At 42.1% G+C, this 19,930-nt stretch overlaps 1 protein-coding gene across 1 annotated transcript in view; it reads left to right on the top strand.

Moving 5' to 3' along the window:
• The window catches only part of COL21A1 (collagen type XXI alpha 1 chain), a 94,715-nt gene extending 75,439 nt beyond the window's left edge, over positions 1 to 19,276 (top strand). The window contains exons 21-29 of the mRNA XM_066612420.1: positions 2,483 to 2,554; positions 3,957 to 3,992; positions 4,879 to 4,923; positions 6,326 to 6,358; positions 7,799 to 7,945; positions 8,040 to 8,094; positions 8,510 to 8,713; positions 15,846 to 15,923; positions 17,779 to 19,276. Coding sequence (XP_066468517.1) covers positions 2,483 to 2,554; positions 3,957 to 3,992; positions 4,879 to 4,923; positions 6,326 to 6,358; positions 7,799 to 7,945; positions 8,040 to 8,094; positions 8,510 to 8,713; positions 15,846 to 15,923; positions 17,779 to 17,966 — 858 coding nt within the window. The 3' untranslated portion in view covers positions 17,967 to 19,276. The remainder of the gene's footprint in view (positions 1 to 2,482; positions 2,555 to 3,956; positions 3,993 to 4,878; positions 4,924 to 6,325; positions 6,359 to 7,798; positions 7,946 to 8,039; positions 8,095 to 8,509; positions 8,714 to 15,845; positions 15,924 to 17,778) is intronic.
• The last annotated feature ends 654 nt before the right edge of the window (positions 19,277 to 19,930 follow it).

The raw sequence follows: 19,930 nt of genomic DNA, 5'->3' as shown, positions 1-19,930 counted from the left end.
TCTTGGCGTGAGAATTGTCCCGTTCACTTTAACCATAGCCGGTCTTATGTCTTCACCAAGGTTCAACATGATGAATGTTCATACACTCCTAACATTAGGATTCAAACCAGGGCTTCAAATCATGAATTAGTAGTTTGATTTGATGCCTACATTATGAATCGGCTTCCTAAAACTTTTAGTTCCTCCTCATGGTTTTGTGTACTTTCATGTTACCTGAGCCCATTCAGCACTGATGCATCTTTTCCTTGCATGAATGGTCGTTCACACAAACATCAATTTTTTTTAGTTTTCATTCTGTATTTTAGGTACTGCCTGATGTGTAAGATAGAAATCTGTGTTCTGTCCTTTTGACACAGGTGCATGTAAAAATCAGTCAACGCACTGGCAACATTGAGTGTTGGAAGAGTTAGAACAGACAAAAGAAAATAGTTCTTTACTCAGCATGTGGTTGGTCTGTGGAGCTCCTTGCCACAAGATGTGGTGATGGCGTCTGGCCTGGACGTCTTTAAAAAGGGATTGGACAAGTTTCTGGAGGAAAAATCCATTACGGGTTGCAAGCCATGATGAGTATGTGCAACCTCCTGATTTTAGAAATGGGCTATGTCAGATGCAAGGGAGGACACCAGGATGAGGTCACTTGTTATCTGGTGTGCTCCCTGGGGCATTTGGTGGGCCGCTGTGAGATACAGGAAGCTGGACTAGATGGGCCTTTGGCCTGATCCAGTGGGGCTGTTCTTATGTTCTTAACGTTGGACAGCACATGTTACCTTAGGAAATATGTTTCCCCATATCTGTGTTTGCAGAGATAACATAAATGCTGAGAGCTGGCAACACATCTGTATGGGAGAATCAGATCGTATGGTACTTATCCCTTCTTATGCTCAACAGTTATCTCCTGCAAATGCCTCCCTTCGTTTCATGAGACAAGCCTAAGATTTGAAATCCTACACTTGCAATCATCATTACGATGTGTCATTTCACCCAACTGACAAAAATCTATCTTGTTGCTTTGAAACCCAAGAAAGAGAGTTCCTTGACTGAGCAATTCAAAGCAGGAAATTTTATTAATGGATTTTAGTATAACAAAATTGTTTAAAATCAGTGGTGTACTCTGGGGTCAATGGGAATAAATGCCAGGCTTGGGGGGACAGCAGCATGACCTGTTCCCCTGCCACTGGCCAGGTAGCCAGCTGAAAGCGATGCTCACTTCCTTCAAAACTGGAGGAGGTGCATGCTGCTTCTAGTTCCAGTGGACCCTAAGCAGCACAAAAGGATCCATTGAAGCATTTTGGTACTAGCCTCCTCTGATTTTGGAGAAGGTGTGTGCCACTTCTAGCTCCGACAGAGCCTTTTGCACCACTGCTAAATGGTGCAAAGGGCTCCATCAGAGGTGTTTTGTGCTGCTGGAAGCAGTGCCCAGGGAACAGTGCTGCTTCCAGGAGGCAGGTGGTGCTTGCCACCTAGGTGCTGCTTCCAGCAGCACAAAACACTTCTGATGGAGCTTTTTGCACAGCTTAGCTGTGGCGCAAAAGGCTCCATCGGAGCTAGAAGCTGCGCACACCTTCTCCAAAATCAGAGGAGGCAAGTGCCACTTCTGGCTGTCTATCCAGCCATTCAATTACTTCTGGGTTGGGTGATGGCAAATGGGGGGCAGTCCCGGGCGGAAAAACTGATGTTTAAAATACATTTCATGTTTGCTTAGGGCTAGTTCCTCTCTGCCCCTCCATAAACTTGTTTGTTTATAAAAATAACTTTGAAAGCAGTGGGCTTAGTTGCTCATAATTCTGTGTTCAGGTTCACAATGGTGTTGGTTGTTTGGGAAATAGTTAACATCCTTAATAATTAAGGGCCCAATCCTATCCTCAGCTGGCCTGCATGATGCAGTGCTGTTGATATAGCCTCCACTGCATCCCATGGCCTGGCTGGGAACCAGGCTGGCAGGGATAGGTGAGCAGATAAATTAACTGACCACCTCTGTCCCTGATGGGCCCACTCAGATCTATGGTAGCTATTTTGTTGGCATAAGGCTTGAGGGGTATATTGGTCCCAGGCAAGGGACTCCAGATCTCTTGAATGCTGCCAACACCCAGATCCATCTCTGACCTGCCCCCAGCCCAGCCCAATCCATCCCCACAGTCACCTTATCTTCTCCAACAGCTGGTTTGCAGTCTACTGCTGCCAACATGGGGCCTACTGGCTGCTGCTGTGTTAGCAGCAAGCTGCAGAATAATGAGACTGCTGCTATACCTGCAGTTGGTAAGATACACTGGTAGACCTCACAGTCCATGAGCATATCTCACAGATAGGACTGGGCTAAAAGATGAATATTTTAGTAGCGTAGGAAAAGTTTAAGAGTGGAAAACAAAGTTGACTTTTCATCAGACTTGCTACATTTAGCAAGTCTAAATACATAACAAATGCAATGCATACTTTAATCATATATTATATAATCTCAGATTTATGGAGCTGTTGTATTATTCAGGGAGAACAAGGGAGACCAGGAACTGCAGGTGAACCAGGCTATTCCGGTATACCTGGAACACAAGGTATGAAGGTATGTTTGCTGCCAATTCAGAGACAATGATATGTAACAAATCTAGCTGGTAAGTTCTCTGCAACCACTTTGAGGAAAGTAAATGGTGGGAGTATGACCCTTTGTATCATTCCATCCACAAACATCCGGTGAAGAGTTGGTTACAGCAAGAATTTGTACCTAGGTCTGTAACATTAACTTGACATAAAGGGCATTCATGGTCACTTACAGAGGTGTAAATCAAGGCTATGTATGGCAATCTAAAGGTTATCTACTTTTGTGAATACAGGTCGTACTTCGTTATCCACTAGGGATCTGTTCCAAAACCCCCAGTGGATAAAAAAAAAATGACTGGATACCAAATCAGTGGGAAAATCGCTTTAAAGACCCACTTCCAGGTTTCTTGTTCTTCTACTGTTATCTCAGAAAGCATCGGTATAGAGTTATACTGCATTCAGCCACTAGATGGGATAAATAATGGAATCTAATCGAATGGTATTATAATTATTTAACAGTGAGAAGGTGAGAAAATGAATTTTGGTGCTTTTTACCCCTGCTACAAGGCATTTAAAGGTGGACCTCAGTTACACAGGCCTACAAAATTGAGGGTCAGAAAGGTTTTTCCCAAACTTTATGGTGGTTTGATATGAATTTGGGGTGCTGATTCCAAAAATGGCATTCGTTTTGCCCTATCAGATCTAGTTTTGGAGATATAGTATAACCTCATTAGTGAATGGTTCAAGCAGCTTCCTCATGAGGAAGCCTACACCATGGCTTCCTCATGAGGAAGCTGCTTGAACCATTCACTAAAGAGGCTATGCCGTGTCTCCAAAACTAGGCGTGATAGGGCAAAACGGATGCCATTTTTGGAATCAGCACCCCAAATATACCCAGGAATTGGTGTAATGTTTAAGGAAGCAAAATGTGTGTTGGTCTGTGTTATCAGTGGTAAGTCAAATCAGTGGATACCAAGGTCCCACCTGTATTGTTTTTGTCTGCTACTATCCAAGATATGTTCTTATATTTGTAGAAAATTCTTGACATTAGTTCCATGAAAACATATTTGGCAAACTGCATTTGCTGAATATAATACTTGTCCACATAATATATGTTTGCATATATAATAGGTTTAGAGGAAGATGTCTTGCTGTGAAACTGGCAAGGGTTGTGGAAGAAATAATTATAAAAAAAATTATGTCAGCAAGCATAGGAGATAATTCATACTTTTTTATATTCTGTTTTTTTTGTTATGGGCGACTTTCAGCAAAGCTGCTAAGTGTAATAGGTTTCTATGGTATGATTGACAATTTGAATTCTTATTTTGCTTATTTAGTTGTTTGGCCTATATGTATATATGAAAAGTAAGCTGCAATCATTGTAAATGGTATTGTAATTAAAAATAGATATTTTCTGTTATTTTCAGGGGGAGAAAGGAAACTCAGGTGAAAAAGGCATCCAGGTACATTACTTTTCAGTAGTTGATAGTTGACAATCCTTTGCATGTCTATTCCGAAGTCTCATGGGAGTCAATTGGGCTTACATTCAAGTAAAGGTGTATAGGATCAATAGTGAACTGGGGGTTGGGGGGTTCACAGGTGCAAATGCTCCGGTGCGGCGTGGCTGGGGGCACTGCCTCCATTTGTGCTGCCCTGGGGTCATCCTGCACCTACTGTCTCTCTGTCCAGAGATGTTTTGAGAACTGGAGGAGCTGCACATGGCCTCCCTAACCCTCAGAAGGCCTTCTGAGGCTTCTGGAGGGCCTTAAAATGTCACTTCCGGTTTCCCTCAAGGTCTTAAAATTTAAAAAAACAAACCAGAAGTGACCTTCTAAGACCTCCCAGAGGCCTTCCAAGCCCTCAAACACCCTCAGAATACTTTCTGGGTCCAGGTGGATCTGACCTGCTGGTTTGAGAACCTGCAGATATTAGAATCCATGGATCCAAATCTGTGGATAACGTTGGCCCACCTATATATATGTATAAAATATAAGTCAAAAACCATCTCCTCTTCTACCTGCTTATCCATTTAGATTACAGTTGAAGGCTTTGCTCTACATCCTCCAGTCTTTGGAGTAAAGGCAGGTGAAAACCAGAGTTAGAGACTATTCTCTGACAGTGTTATGCTTGTGGAACAGGGACGTCCACTGATGCTTATTTGCTTTTAGGTACTGGGTCAAGAAGCTGCCTTTCCTCCTGATTTTTGTTTATGTGCTCTTTAAGAGCTTAGTGTTTTAATTCTTCTGTCTGAGTTTGAACAGTATAAACTGAAAAGGGAGGTATTAATCCTTTGAGTGAAAATGAAAGACTTCTTCATATACTCATTTTTTGACTGTTTCTTTTATAAAGGGTCAGAAGGGGGAAAGTGGCAGATCGGGGACCCCAGGCCAACAGGTAAAATTTCTTACAATATTCTGAGTTTTTAAAGTTTTCAAGAAAGAGATGGGATATAAATATTTTAAAATAAATATAAATAAATACACATACTTCAAGAAAAGTAACCCTATTGCTTTTTCAGTTTTGTATGGATACTAAAACAGTTATTGTATGAGATCTATGTTAGCATTGTACATGATAAGCCCTAGAATTAAAGTTTCATGTAAAGATATGCATGATCTCTTGAGTTTTAAATGTCTAGAAAGACAGTGCTTTGTCCCAAACACATATCCCCCTAGCACAGGGGTGGCCAAACCCCGGCCCGCGGGGCACTTGTGGCTTGCTGCGGATCCCCATCCGGCCCCCAGGGGGTCCCCCCCTCCAATGGGCACTTGGCCCTCACCCCAGCCCACACTGGCCCGCCACGGAAGCTACGTGCCTTGCTTTCCCTCGCTGCCGCTGACCTCAGTGGCAGCGAAGGAAAGACAAGCCTTTTATAGTGGGAAGGTAACGTGAGACTTGCAGGTCTCGCATTCCTTCCCACTATAAAAGACCCTGCGTGCTTGCCGGCTGGTCTCTTCCTGCCTTGCCCGTGGGCTAGGCTGGGCTCTGCTCAGCTGGGCTTGGCTCCCTCCTGCCACCTGAGCCAGGGAAGTGCAGGAGAGAGAGAGATCCCCTGCGGGAGGTTTCTCCCTGCCTTGCCCTTTCCATGGGCTGGGCTGGGCTCCACTCGGCTGGGCTCGGCTCCCCTCCCCTCCCGCAACCTGAGCCAGGGGAGTGCAGGAGAGAGAGAGATTCTGCGCGAGGGAGAATGCCCAGCCAACAGCACATGTCTCCGAGGGAGGGAGGGCTGGTTGGCTAGCTGGCCGGCCAGGCAGGCAGGCAGCAGCACATGCCGCCCTAGCTAGTGAGGAAGGGCGGTTAGGTGGGCAGGCAGGCAGGTAGGAATGCAACTGGGTGAGCAGGCAGGCAGTCCAAGCAAACGAGGGAGGTAAGGAGGGAGGGCAAGGGGGCAGGCAAGCAGGCGGGTGTATGTGTGTGAAAGTGTGGAAGATCCCCCTCCATTTGTGAGTGTGAATGGGATCATAAACTGGCATGAAGATCTCTCCCTTATTAGGGTGAATGAGATTATAAACTGGATTGAATCCATTCATTCATTTTCTCTCTCTAATATATTCATTTATGTAAATTTATTCAAATTTGAAATGTAAATTAATTCTTTTTTTTTCCGGCCCCCGACACAGTGTCAGGGAGATGTTGTGGCCCTCCTGCCAAAAACTTTGAGCACCCCTGCCCTAGCAAATGGTATTTTAATACAAATGTACATTTTATAGTTTAGTCTTACATTGGTAGAAATTATATGTCTTGAGAATAACTCAACATGTTTTATTAATATCTTTTAAATTTTTGATTCCCAAAGGGAGCCACAGGTTTAAATGGAGCTAAAGGAGAGGTAGGTAATGGCAGATCACAGTCCCTATTTTTCAGTAATATGACTTTGAAAGAAGTTATGATCATGACTAATTTGTTTGTAAATGATAACATTTAGTCTCTGTGTTTCACAAGTTATTAGAATAACCCTGGAAGGCCATTCAGTTGAAAAGATGGATGGAAAATGAAACTATTCCAGATGTACTCTGGGTTTCATTATAATTTCACCATTTTTTCATTGAAATGATTGTTGAATAGCTAAAATATAGCTGAAAACTTGACTTCAGATGCAACTGATATATGTTAGTCAATCCCAAATTAAGAAATAAAGGATGATCACAAATAATATATTGATACAATATGGGTAGTAAAGTAGCAAATATTACAAAAAGCAAACAGTAATGTTGTAAGAATTACAAATTATGATAGCTCAGTAAACATATAATTCCATCAAAATTGGTGTTATCTCACAATTTTGTTTAGGGATTACTATTTTGAATATCCATACTTGTGGTAAAATTCTGGCAAAGACATGCAGTGAGGTCCAGGCTTTGGGGAGGCACAGCCATAGGCACGCATGCACACACCCATGCTTTCATGGCTTTCTTAAGTACAAAACCGAGACAGCTCTGCCTGGTGCCTCCCCAGAGCTTGCTGATGTAGGCATTTTGTCTTTTTTTAAAGACGAAAGATGTCTTAAGATGCCAGCCCCCAATTTTTTAATTTGAAGTTAGCCATGATTGCTGCCTAACCTGCTGAGGCAGTTCTGTCTGCTGCCTCCTCAGTAAAGCTGATGCAGGCGCCTTGATGCCTTTTCTTCATTGGGAGCCAACCACAATTGCAGTGAATCAGGTGCTAGCTGCTTCTCTGTGTATAGTAATTTCTGTCTGTGCACAGCTTAACTCACCAACTATGCTGGAGAAGAAAGGAACGGCATGGAAAGGCAAAGCATTATTTTGCTTTACTTGTTGGGTCTGGTGAGGCCCTGCCTTCCCTAAAGGCATGTCACTGGATGCTGGGTTTCTTTATGTTCAGCAAATACCAGAAATTCTTCCAGTCATTACAGTTTCTTTGTACATGCACAAGCAGCTTCAGAGCCTTATGCCCAATAACAGGGTATTTTGTATCTATATGTAATTATATTATTTAGAAATAAATGGAGTTCATATAGAGGTAACAACCCTGCTGTGCTTTACACCAGTGGTTCTTAAGTAGTGAGGAAATGCTAAAGAGTTGAGGTTATCTCCTAAGCAGTGCTTGCACAATGAGATAAGCAATCTTCCTGACCCATCAGGTATGTGAAATGGTTTTGCCAGGACTTAAATGTTAGCCTGTAAGTTGTTTGCTTGTACAACTTGCTAATAAATACTTTTTTTCTTAAAGTGGCTTTATCATAGCATGTATGTGTTATTAAATGTCAAGTGTTCCTCATTCTTGTTAGAATTATTTCTTTTAATTTCAGAAAGGCGAGAAAGGAGATCCAGGAATTAATGGCTCCAATGGACAAAAGGGAGAATCTGGAGTTAATGGTTTGACTGGTTCACCAGGTCCAAGGGGAGAACAAGGAGAGAGGGGATCCCCAGGAATTCCTGGGACAGATGGAAAGCCTGTATGTATTCTTCCTGCCATGTGTCTTTTTAATGCTGGTTGATTTCATTTTTCAGATGAGCCTTATCTTTGTATTATTTCTCTCTTCAATTCAGGGACGAAGCTTTTCAGAAGAATTTATTCGGCAAGTTTGTGCAGATGTGCTGAGAAGTGAGTCCCAGTTATCACAATTGATTTAGTAAGGACAGCATTTTATCCATTTCCTGTAGTTCATGATCCTTGTCCACGCTTCACTTGCTTGGGTAATCTGGAGCTGTTGTTTTGTGGACAGTGCTTACCACAGTGCACTCTGCACCTCATGTGTCAGAATCCTCTCCAATGTGCAAGGACTGGTATTACTATGGAAAGATCCCGCCAAAATTAAGCTCGTTTAAAATCCATTAAAGGAGAGGGCTAAGCATGTACTTAAGTCTTTTCCATTTGAAAGCAATGGAACCTAAGCATTCTTAACTTTGACTCTTCAATCAACTTGATAGAGTTTAAGTTTGACTGACTTTTCCTATTGTTGCTTTCCTAGTGAAATTTCTCCCTTGTTTCTAAGCATTTTTGTCTAAATTCTTCTTAGCCCAGTTGCCTACTATACTTCGGAATGGAAGACTACAACACTGTGACCATTGTCAGTCTCTTGGTGCTTCGTCCTCTGGACCGCCTGGTCCACCAGGCCCAGCTGGCCCACAGGGGCCTCAAGGTTTTCCTGGCTTGCAAGGAAATGATGGTGTTCCAGGCCTTCCTGGGGCTCCTGGGCGTCCTGGTACTCGTGGAGCAAAAGGTAATGGAGAAACCATCTGAGAAAGGACATTTTTTATCCTGTGTTTAAAGAGTTCTGTTTTGAGCTGAATTTGAACTAGATGATGTGCAGACTTTAACAATGAAGTTTTCTTCACAGCAGATGTGCAAACTCCCAGTCCTCTGGTTGCTTAGGGAAATTGTCCATTGTGATCCCTGGAATTCCTATTTTTCTTCATCAATTCCCCAGCGTGCATTTTTTTTCCCCAACAGACCCATACATCTGCACAGTACAGTTTGCTAGGTTTACACCTTTCCATTTTCATGTCTAAATGGAGCTCAATGAAGTGGAGCTAGAGACTGTGTCTTCTCTTTTCATCTCTTATGTCCTGTGACCACATTGTTAGATGTGAACTGAGCTAACACAGGCATGCAAGAGTGCTTTAGATCACTTTGGCCTCCAAATATCTCCCTAAACTTTGGAGTTCTGAATTACCTGGATTTGTTTCCACAGTTAGGAATCTCTCTTCCTGTAGAATTCTATACAAAATTCACTAATGAAAAAGAGAACAGTTTGTTACAATTTTCTGATCCCTCATGTCTTCATTACCAGTGCACACATGCCCCCACTCATTTGCAGTGTGTGAGTACATCTAGATCAGGGGTGCTCAGAGATCTACCAGAGTTTTTTTATAATGTTCGCGCCATCATAACATATAACATTTATGTGTACGATGTATGTTGGTGTACCTTGCATAACCGCATGAGCCAATATTGCACAACACAACATAATTAACTATAAACATTTTTTGTAATTACTTGAGTTTACTTTGATGACTTGCACTGAAGTGAATCAGCCAAGGATGCATAGTCCAGACAGTAGCTGCTGACAGCCAGCCTCAAGCACACTTCCAAATGTTCATCAGTCATGGTGGAACGGTACTTGGACTTAATGATCTTCATGTAGGAAAAGGCTGACTCACATAAATAAGTGGAGCCCTTCCTGCCTCAGGTGCTCTTATATCCCTGAGGGCCCTATTGCCTTCAAGTGGCTGCAGCTGTGCAGCACACTCTGCTGGATGCCCAGGCCTTACCCTTAAAGGGGCCACTGCTGACACCACATCTACCTCCTCACCAGATCTTCCTCGATTCCAATACAAGTGGGGGGGGGGGAGCAGATCTCTATACAGACCAGTGCAAAAACAGGGGAAAGGTGTGGGGGAGGGAAGATCTCTATATAGACCTCACAGCAAGACCAGTGCAAAACCCCTTGCACACAGAACCAACAGATGGAAGTTGGGGGGGGCAGATCTCCATACATACTAGTGCAAAAGCAGGGGAAAGGTAAGTCAGCCCCAGTAGAGTCAACGGGGCTCACTCCCAGGGATGCGTGGACAGGAGCTCACTCCCAGGGATGCGTCACTCCCAGGACGGGGCTCACTCCCAGGGATGCGTGGATGGGAGAGAAGCCTGCGATCGACTCATTTTGCCTCGTGATCGACCGGTGGATCGCGATCGACGTATTGAGCACCCCTGATCTAGATGTTTAGTTTTATAGGTACTGTATTCCCCTTCTCTGGTGTAGGTTTAATGGATGTATATGTCTCTTCTTACATATCCAAGTTTTCTTTTGTGTGTGTGGCTTGTTGTGGTGAAATTGATAGTGTTCAAAGCTCTTGAATACAATTCAAAATTTTTTGTAATTGTTTTGTGACCAGTGCTTTACTGATGTGCAGGAGTGCATGGGCACATGCTGTGTAAACTGCTGAGGCAAGATGTATATTCTCCAGTTTCAGAATTAATTTTGGAAATTCTCCTCATTAAACTGGAATTGAAGATGAGCAGAACACAGAGCAGAGCAAGCCTGCTAAACAGTAGAGGCATACAACTAGGGAAATCTGTTCATCCCTAGTTTAAAGTCTGTCAGATTTCCCTTGGAGTGTCTTTCATTTTCCTCTGCTACGTATTGTTGGAGCACTTTAGTATGTACCTTATGTTTAAAAAACCCCAGTTCAAAGCCATTTGTCCAGCATCTCCTATAGAGAAACAATCCATATGAAGTAGTAACTAGTTGTCTGATTTCTTATAAACCCTCTTTTTAATTTTGACAGCTTCCCAGTGCTAATCATATGCAAGGGAAAACTATGCCTGTGGTCTCAGAGAAATATTTCTCTGAGGGGTTTATATAGCTGTTTGGGTGTTTTGCACAGGCCTTTGCAAAACTGTGAGATTCCACCAACTATGCTAGTTGCAGTGCCAGGGGTCTATCTGCCATGCTGAGTAGATTATTATCCAGGTTCTAACTTTCACATATTGGACATTTTTCAATGTCTAATACTACATTAGTTAGAAATGCAAATTAAATTTTGTTTTGGTCCATGTTAGTGTGCTTAGATTTGTTCTCTCAACTTGTGATCCTATGGCATGTTTATTTGGAAGTAAGTAGGGCTCAGTTTTTAATGGGCTCACTGAACTAGCATTCCACCAGCACTACTTTCCTTACAGAAGTCATGAAAGTGCTTCCGGCAGCGCGTGGACTTGTGTGCTGCTAGAGTGCCAGCAGGATTACAGAGTTACAGAGTAGGGGAGGGGTGGTAGGAGGGTAGACGGAATCAATGACGGGGCAGGGGAGGGTGCGTCAGGTGGTATTGGGGCTCATAAAGCATGGCCACAACAGCCACTGAATCCTAGCTCCCTTTCTGGGCCCCATCCACTGTCCCAGGTGAATGCAGACTTGTACCAGCAATTTCGCTGGCACAGGTCCTAGTAGACCCTCTGCACCATGGAGGCTTACTTCCAGGTAAGAGAACACATGTTCTGTTACCCAGGGAAGACCTCTGCAACTGCTCACCCTGCAGGATACAGTGGTAACCTTTTTGGCGCCACTGCATTAGGGTGGCGGAAATGGATAGGATTGGGCTCTGACTATCTTCAGCTGCATGTTGTTCCAAGGGTGTGAGCAAAATATTAAAACCACTGGTCCGGCGACTTACAGCCTGTTGATTATATCCTTTTCTGTACACCAGGCTATCTTTTATATGTATGCCCATTATCAAGCCCAATGGACTAGCAAGTTTCTTGAGGGTCTGTAATTAAAAATTCTTATCTTGTGGTAGCAAAGGGCAATTTTGTGCCCAATCTTATCCAACTTTCCAGCACCAGTGTAGCCGCAATACAGCCCTGAAGTAGGGGAACAAATGTTCCAGTACCTTGAAGAGGATTCCATGATTGCCCCTCCCCCCCATCGTGCACCCTGTTGGCATGGCTATACAGATGCTGGAAGATTGGATAGGATTGAGCTGTTATTGTATTTTCACACCAAATTTTATAGTGCAGTGAAGAACTACTTTGCAAAAGGAAAAAAAAAACAACTACTTGCACACAAAATAATCTTTCTGGTAAAATAGTTGTTTACTGTTTGCAGGAGGATTGCATTGGGGTGGTTGCTTGAAATAGCATGGATGTTCTTTGAACTTAGTTGCCAAGTCCTCTTCATTTGCTGTTGCAATCTTCATAATGATAGCCGTTAAGACACTAGGAGGTAGATGCATTTTGGGAGATATGTAGGAAGTGCCATCACAGTCTGGGCTTTCTTGATTAGTGCCGTGATGCATGCCCATGCTACGATAGTATTTCTGTAACATTGTTGGCATAACTGTTTGTTTCATGTTTCTTGCCTATTTATTAACTTTGCATAATTTTATGCAGGCAGTTTTCTAGGGGAAATTTCAGAGCCATGGAGACAGATTAATTTTTCCTTTCCTCCGATTTAAAAAAATGGGGTGTTCGTATGAGGTTTTTATGAGCTGGAAAGCATGGGAAAACTGACTTTTACCACTGAGAGTTCTTATGAGCCAAGAGAGAGAGAAATGATGTGGAAAAAATTTGTGGTGATTGGAAGACAAAAACCACCAGAAAAAAAAATGTTTTTAATTTGTCCAGGGCACTACTATAAGCTTCTGAATGTTTACTGCAATAGCAAAAATAATAAATAAAAAACCCAAACCATCCCAATCCTTTAAAGAAGTTAAATTTTATGTTAGACATTTTAAATTATAGGAAAAAACATGCTACACACTTTTATAATGTATTGAAAGATTCCTTAAAGATCAGTATTATTTATTTATTTAAAAAGATTTCTACCCCACCTTTCCTCTGCTGAAAGCAGATGCCCAGGGTGGCTTACAATTTATAGAGTTAAAAATAAATAAATAAAAATACAATATACAATAGTTAAACAAAAATTAGAAAATACAATACTACAGTAGAAAAAGGAAATACAGTGGGGGGAACACCAATTGAAGGAGGACAAAAATATTCAAGGAATAATAAATAATAATAATAAAACTTTATTTTTATCCTGCCCTTCTCCCAAAAAGGGACCCAGGGCGGCTGCTATAGAGGCATAGGAGGCAGGCATACCAAAAGCAAAATGAAACAAAAATGTTTTAAGCCCTTGCAGAAATGCCATGAGTGAGGGGGTAGACTTTAATTCCCCCGGTGGGGAGTTCCATAATTGTGGCGCCACTACTGAGAAGCCTTGCCCCACTGCCACCATCCCCCTAACTTGGGAGAAAGGCAGCATTGCAGGAAAGCCCCCTCAGATGACCTAAGAAGTGGACTGGAATATATGGGAGAAGGTTGTCCCTCAGATAACCTGGCCCCAAACCGTGAAGGGCTTTAAAGGTCAAAACCAGCACTTTGAATTGGACCCGAAAACAAATGGGCAGCCAATGTAGTCGCCAAAACAGCGGTTCAACAGAATCAAACCATCTAGCTCCAGTAACCATTCTGGCTGCTGCTTCCTGCACTAGTTGCAGTTTCCGAACCGTCTTCAAGGGCAGCCCTGCATAGAGCGCATTACAGCAATCCAATCTTAAAGCCATTAGGGTATGAACCACTGTGGTCAGATTCGATTGACTCAAGTATGGTTGCAGTTGGCACACCAGTTGGAGCTGAGCAAATGAACCCCTTGGCCACCACTGTCTCCTGGCTCTCCAGGAAAAGCTGTGAATCCAGGAGCACACCCAAACTGCGCCCCTGCTCCTGCAGGGGGAATGCAACCCCATTCAGAGCAGGCAGATGACTCGGTTCCTGCATTGAGGATTTCTGGACCAAAAGGATCTCTGTCTTTTCTGGATTCAGTCTCAACCTATTGGCCCTCATCCAAACCCCACCGTCTCCAGACAACACTCCAGGACTTCCAAATGATCTCCCCCAGTGGTTTCATGTAGATGTTAAAAAGCATGGAGGGCAGAATAGAACCCTGTGGCACCCCACATGTGCACCCCATAAGGTGCTTCACAGGAGTCTCCCAGCATCACCATCTGGGACCTGTCAGCCAAAGAGTGGAACCACTGCAAAACAGTGCCCCCAATCCCCAGCTCAACCAGCCGATCCAGAAGGATACCATCGTCAATGGTATTGAAAGCTGCTGAGAAGTCCAAGAGAACCAATAGGGACACGCTCCCCCATCTAGTCCTTGGCAAAGATCATACAACAGGGCAACAGGGATTATTGAGATTATTAGGTAGTGTTGATACTGAACTTTTTCAGAAGTTAGTTCATTCATGCTACCGTTTGAAGATATTTGGAGACATTTTGCCCTTTCTAAATTGTGATTTAATTGTATAGTTTACATCTTTTAATGCCTAACTACTTGACTTGTTTCTACCTAATTTGAATTAAGTTCTATGCAGCAGTTAGTACTGGAGATAATGTAATATATTGGGGTTTACACTGATGCCCAGCCCATATTGGAGACACTTGCCTTCGCGTACAGTTGGGCTGAATTGGATTTATCTTGCCAAGTGTCCAGCTGAAACCTGATGCCCACGTAGTAACTGCCCACCTCCAAGAAAAGGTACTCTGCTCATAATATTAAAGGCAGCAACTGTGGGTGTTCAGCCAGCTAGTTTCTTTCCAAGAGATTATTTTTAGGCCATCCATTTGGAATTATTTATTTATTTATATGGCTCCTTCAGTGCTCATTATGCTTTACATAGAATGAAAATACAGGCTCCTGCCCCAGAGGCCTTACAGCAAATTGACACAAGGGAGATTACAGAGGGAAGAAAGTGGATTGCGACTGACATAAGCAAGAGAGGCATTGTATGGTGGTTTCAATTACACATACTTAAGCTTTGTTATAACAGGGAATGGGTTTGTGTGTTATCCAAAGGACAGTTTTGCTGAAGTTCTAAGAATGTTCATCTGTTGGGCATTTCATTTGTTGGGCGCCAAGTCAAAGAATTATCTATTGTAGGGATCCTGGAGAATGGCAATATTCATCCATTTCGTGGCTGTAGAAATTTCTTCACATGAGGATTTAATTATTTCAGTTTTTGTGTCCTGAAGTGACAGTTACAGCATCAGGATAAAATGACAGTGTCCGTGACTTGGACACTGATCTGGAATTGGGCACTGGTGGAACTTTCAGTGCTAGGTCAACCACTAGACTTTCTGGTCTCCACAAATATCTGTCTGACATCCAAGTGGCTGTTTCAGGGATTCCCTTTACCATCCAGATTGAAACTGCAGAGCAAATGTGTCTACAGAATGAGTTTTGAAGGATATTTGGGTATCAATACATTGGTGTCTGTTGCCAAACTGACTACAAGAACACAGGAGAATCACAACCTTTTTTATGTTAACTTTTTAGGTCTTTTCAGCCTACCATCTCCTAACTCTTTTCCATGGCAGACCCTGATTTAAAGAGCAGTTACATGTGCAGAGATACAAAGCCAGCTTCTTCTGAATGTGTGTAATCCTGCTGCATTATAACTTTTGATAGATGAGAGATATTTCAACATGGTTTGTTTCATTGCATTCTGCATGAAAATATGCATCAAATAATATATAAATGAATGTATTATTCAAAAATACCAAAATCTTAAAAATTTGAGTAGTGGTGTCACCCCCCCATGCGTGTCACCTGGTGTGGCCCATACCCTCTAGCGATGCCACTGCTCGTGAGACCCTAGAGCAGTGTTGTGGCCACCTCGGCTGTGCGTGGCACTGTCACAATGCAAGACTAGAGCGTTGACTCCTGCAGAATTGAGTGGATAATTCCATTAAATTTTTAATGCATTTTTCCATACCATGTTATTGTGCCATAGTGTGCAGTTCAGGAATAAATAATTATGTCTAAAACTATATATTTTGATACCTTGCAGGTCCATCAGGAAAAAATGGAGCTAAAGGAAGCTCAGGATTTGGGTTCCCTGGGATACAAGGTCCTCCAGGACCACCAGGTGAAAGCATTGATTGAATAGCCAGGTGTTTTTGTTGTGCAATTGATTTGGAATGCTTCTAAGAATGCAGCCTTTAACTTACTCCAACATGGATAGGTTGGTTTCATTGGAACTATTTTGCAGCTACTGATACGACAAAAATGTACAGCCTGGAATTATTTTATTCAGGGCAGATACAACATTGATATCTTTGAATGAAAATTTATAAGATTTAATCAGTGAATTAAACTCAAGTTTAATTGCAGGTTAGGAATGCAATTCAGGGGCCCCAAAATGTAAAGATGGTTTTTCCTTCAAGCTTGTTTCCAACAGTATCAAAAGAAAGGGTTTCTTTTTATCAGTAAGCACCATAGAGAATTTAAACTCAGTTACCATCCTCTTCATTTGGAATCTTCCAGGATACAGGAAACTCCAAAAGGATATGAGTTTATGATCATATGCAAATTTGATTAAAATGTGATGAATCAAAAGCCAGATAATTAATCTGTGACTTTTCCTTCTGACTTGCTTATCTGAGCATACAACAGAATGTTTTATGCATACTATTTAATGATTCTGTGAGTATCAAAGTACCAGAGGACAGATGTCCTCTTCCTCACTTTTTTTTTTGTATAGAGTATCTTCACAGCAGCATATAATGTTTGAGTGTATTTCCTGAAAAACAACAACCCACTAGGAAAAAAAAAGTTTAGTAGACTGATTCCTTGGCTTTCTAATCCCTAGATGCCATCCAGACAAAGCTGAAGTATATTTAAGACACTGTTGGGTTTTAAGTGCATTGTTTTCTTAGATCATAAGTCAATGTACCTTGCTCTTCCTGTTCTTCATCTGATGACTTTGTCTGTACTCAGTATCTGTGCCCCAAAGCAAGGAGGCGTGCTCCCTGCCAGCTACCTCCTCTGTATTGGGGATAGTGAGAACCAAGCTTCTGGCAGCTTTACAGCTGAGAGAGTATTTCAGGGAGGGAAAAACTGGCCACAACAGCTACCACTCCGCTCTCAAGACTGTTTTTCGTTGGCTTAGTACTTCTATGAAGTCAAATTCAGATCATTTTGGAATTTATTTAAAATAGCATGCATACATCATTGTCTGACTGTGAATTTGGATCTTCTTTTGACCAGAGTATGTGGCCAGTTCAGGACATTCACAAGATTTCCTTTTCCTGAGGATTTTAATGCCAGGCCCTTGAATTTAAAGTGATTTCAAGGGCCAAACTGCATGTTACATTAGACAGAGTTTGTCCATATGTGTTATGGTGGTGTTTTTATGTAAATAACTTCCATGGGGGATCATGACTAGGACTGTGGAGTAGAGGGAGAGATACTGAACCCTCTCCACTTTCAGTGGTGAAAACTGTGAACCCCCCCCCCCCCCCGGGATGTTTTCTTGATCTTTCACTCACAAACATCTTGTGTTCATGTACGTGTTGTACAGTACATGTACAATGTACCCAAATTAAGTGTTTAACTCAGTGGTTCTCAAACTTTTTGGAAGCCCTAAAGGCTGCTGCCTGATTTGTAAATGCCAAGTGGTGTGGCTATAATGGTGATTGGGCAGCAGTGCCCCCCCCCAAGTAGCAGTTTATTTAATCCTTGATGCACATAGCCTAATCTGCATTGACAGTGTCACGAACCATCAAAAATTGAGTCACAACTCACTGGTGTGTCCCAGACCCACAGTTTGAGACCCACTGGTTTAACATAACATACTTTGGCCCTAAATCTAAACTGTTTGTGTTCTAAAATACTTGTGATATAATACTTGTGATATAATCCAACTGTGTAAGTCTTTATTCAACAGCTGTGTTGTATGGACACTTAACATTTTCCATGTATATATTTTCTAAACTGTTAAGGTCCTGAAGGCCCACCTGGGATAAGTAAAGAAGGACGACCTGGAGAACCTGGGGAACCGGGTAAAGCTGGAGAGCATGGGCATCGTGGACCTCCCGGACAAGCTGGACCTCCTGGAATTTGTGACCCGTCATTATGCTTTAGTGTTATTGTAGGAAGAGATCCATTTAGAAAAGGACCAAACTATTAATATTGGATATTTAATTTAGCAAACTAGGCTGGTGCTTGCCTTTTATGATCTTTCAAGTCTCAGGAAGATGACTAGCAATAATCCCCTTTCCCAGGAATTAAAGTACCTCTGGTTTTTAAAGTAATATGATAAAATATTACAGGTCCCATTTTCAGACTCTAAAAATACTCCAAAACCAGACTCTGGTTGCTGACCCAGTTAAACTTAGGGCCCAGTCGTCTCCGACTTTCCAACACTGATGCAGCTGTGCCAACAGGGTGTGCACTGCATCCTGCGGTGGGGGGCAGTCACAGAAGTCACCTCAAGGGAAGGGAACATTTATTCCCTTACCTCAGGCTGCATTGCAGTTGCAAATTTGATAGGATTAGGCCCTTAGTTATCTTTAAAAGTAATGGAACAAGTTAGACCTGACTAACTTTATTTCCAGTTACTTCCAGTCATGGTTAACTTTAGCTGAATTGGGGCTCTGGTATTCTCTGAGAGTGAATGTTAATCTATGGTGTTGCCAGGTTACACTGTCGCTTCCTTTTGAAGTTCACTGGCAACATTTGTATTTATTCTGCCAGTAGCTGGATTGGCCGCTTGGTTGCTTGGTGATCAGGTGTAAATCACTGTGAAGTGTTTCGCATTCAGCCAAGGTATACAGCATCCTGATCCTGGTGAAACATAGCTGGCTGTTATTTCATATGTGTGTGCATCTCATGCTCTTCTCTATGTTTCAAGTCTCACAAGATGCACTTCTCTTTTGAGCAATAAGCCCAAGTCTTTTTTAAAAAAAGTTTTTTTTCTCCATGAAGTTACTGTTACCAATGTTGTCCTCAGTGAATTTATGGAGAGATCCAGTTATATGTTTCTACCTACAATCTGGAATCACCTTTATTTTTTTTAAAAAATGGTTCTATCTATAGTTCGATAAAAAGATTCCTTTAAATAAATCATACCTTTCCACAAGAATTTTTTAACCATATTCAATATTTTCAGCCTGACTAAAGAACTGGGTGCTGTTGTTTTTGCTATGCTCCATAGGACTGCAGAAGTCAAACAAGGTTTACAAAGACATGCCTATGCTTGCTCTGTAGCTACAGTCTATGCTTGCTTCTTTGTACATTGTAAACAAAGCCTTTCTACATTCATTCCATGAAATGAGGTGCAGTCAAGAAGCACTGCTGGCATTCTGATAATCTCCGTTGTACAATTTCCAGTGGAATTTGAAGCCATTTTAAGTAGAGTCTTTTATTGCACTTACTCAAAGCTTTATAACTGGCTTTTTGTGGATGGTTTTTCTATTGTCCTTTGTAATATGCTTGACATTCAAGGTAAAACAAAATTTTACAGAATTTGTGGTAATAAAAGTCATTTTTATTAATGCAAAGGTTTTATTTTTTTTTAACTTGTTCTGAATTGTGTTTTATAAAGCACTATTTGCTCATTGTACTAAGCAGTTTGGTGAGGTCTGGATACAATCTAAAGCATGCATCCCTTGTTCTTCTATGTAAAAAAATGTTTTGTGTGCACATGGAAAGTTCCCATTGTACCTGAGAAGCATTTCCCTTGTCATAGGGAAAGAACTGAGGAAGAATCTGCATGCCCACACAGCTTTTCACACTCACTAGGCAATAAATTTGTGCCCATCATGTATTAAAGAGAAAAATCATTATTTGTTACAGTTCTCCAATTCTTTGTTGCACATATCACTGATGAAGCATAAAACAAAAAATCATCATCTAAATGTTGTCTGCAGTCCCTTCCCTTCCAGATAGTGATTGGATTGCTTTCCCTGGTTGACTTGTTCATAATTTGAACTTTCCTTAGTTGGCTATGGTGCCATCACATATGCATCATGGCATCGGACACGACACGGCTGGGATTTCATCTTTGCCAGAAGTGGACGACAGCATCCCAAATGGCAGGACGGCATGCTTGTGTTACATAGCTCACCCAGGCAGTCTTCTGTTTGCAGCACT

Source organism: Tiliqua scincoides, chromosome 1 (genome assembly GCF_035046505.1).
Source record: "Tiliqua scincoides isolate rTilSci1 chromosome 1, rTilSci1.hap2, whole genome shotgun sequence".
NCBI classification, from domain to species: Eukaryota; Metazoa; Chordata; class Lepidosauria; order Squamata; family Scincidae; genus Tiliqua; species Tiliqua scincoides.
Note: the sequence above shows the minus strand (reverse complement) of the source record. Positions and strands in the feature narration are given on the sequence as shown.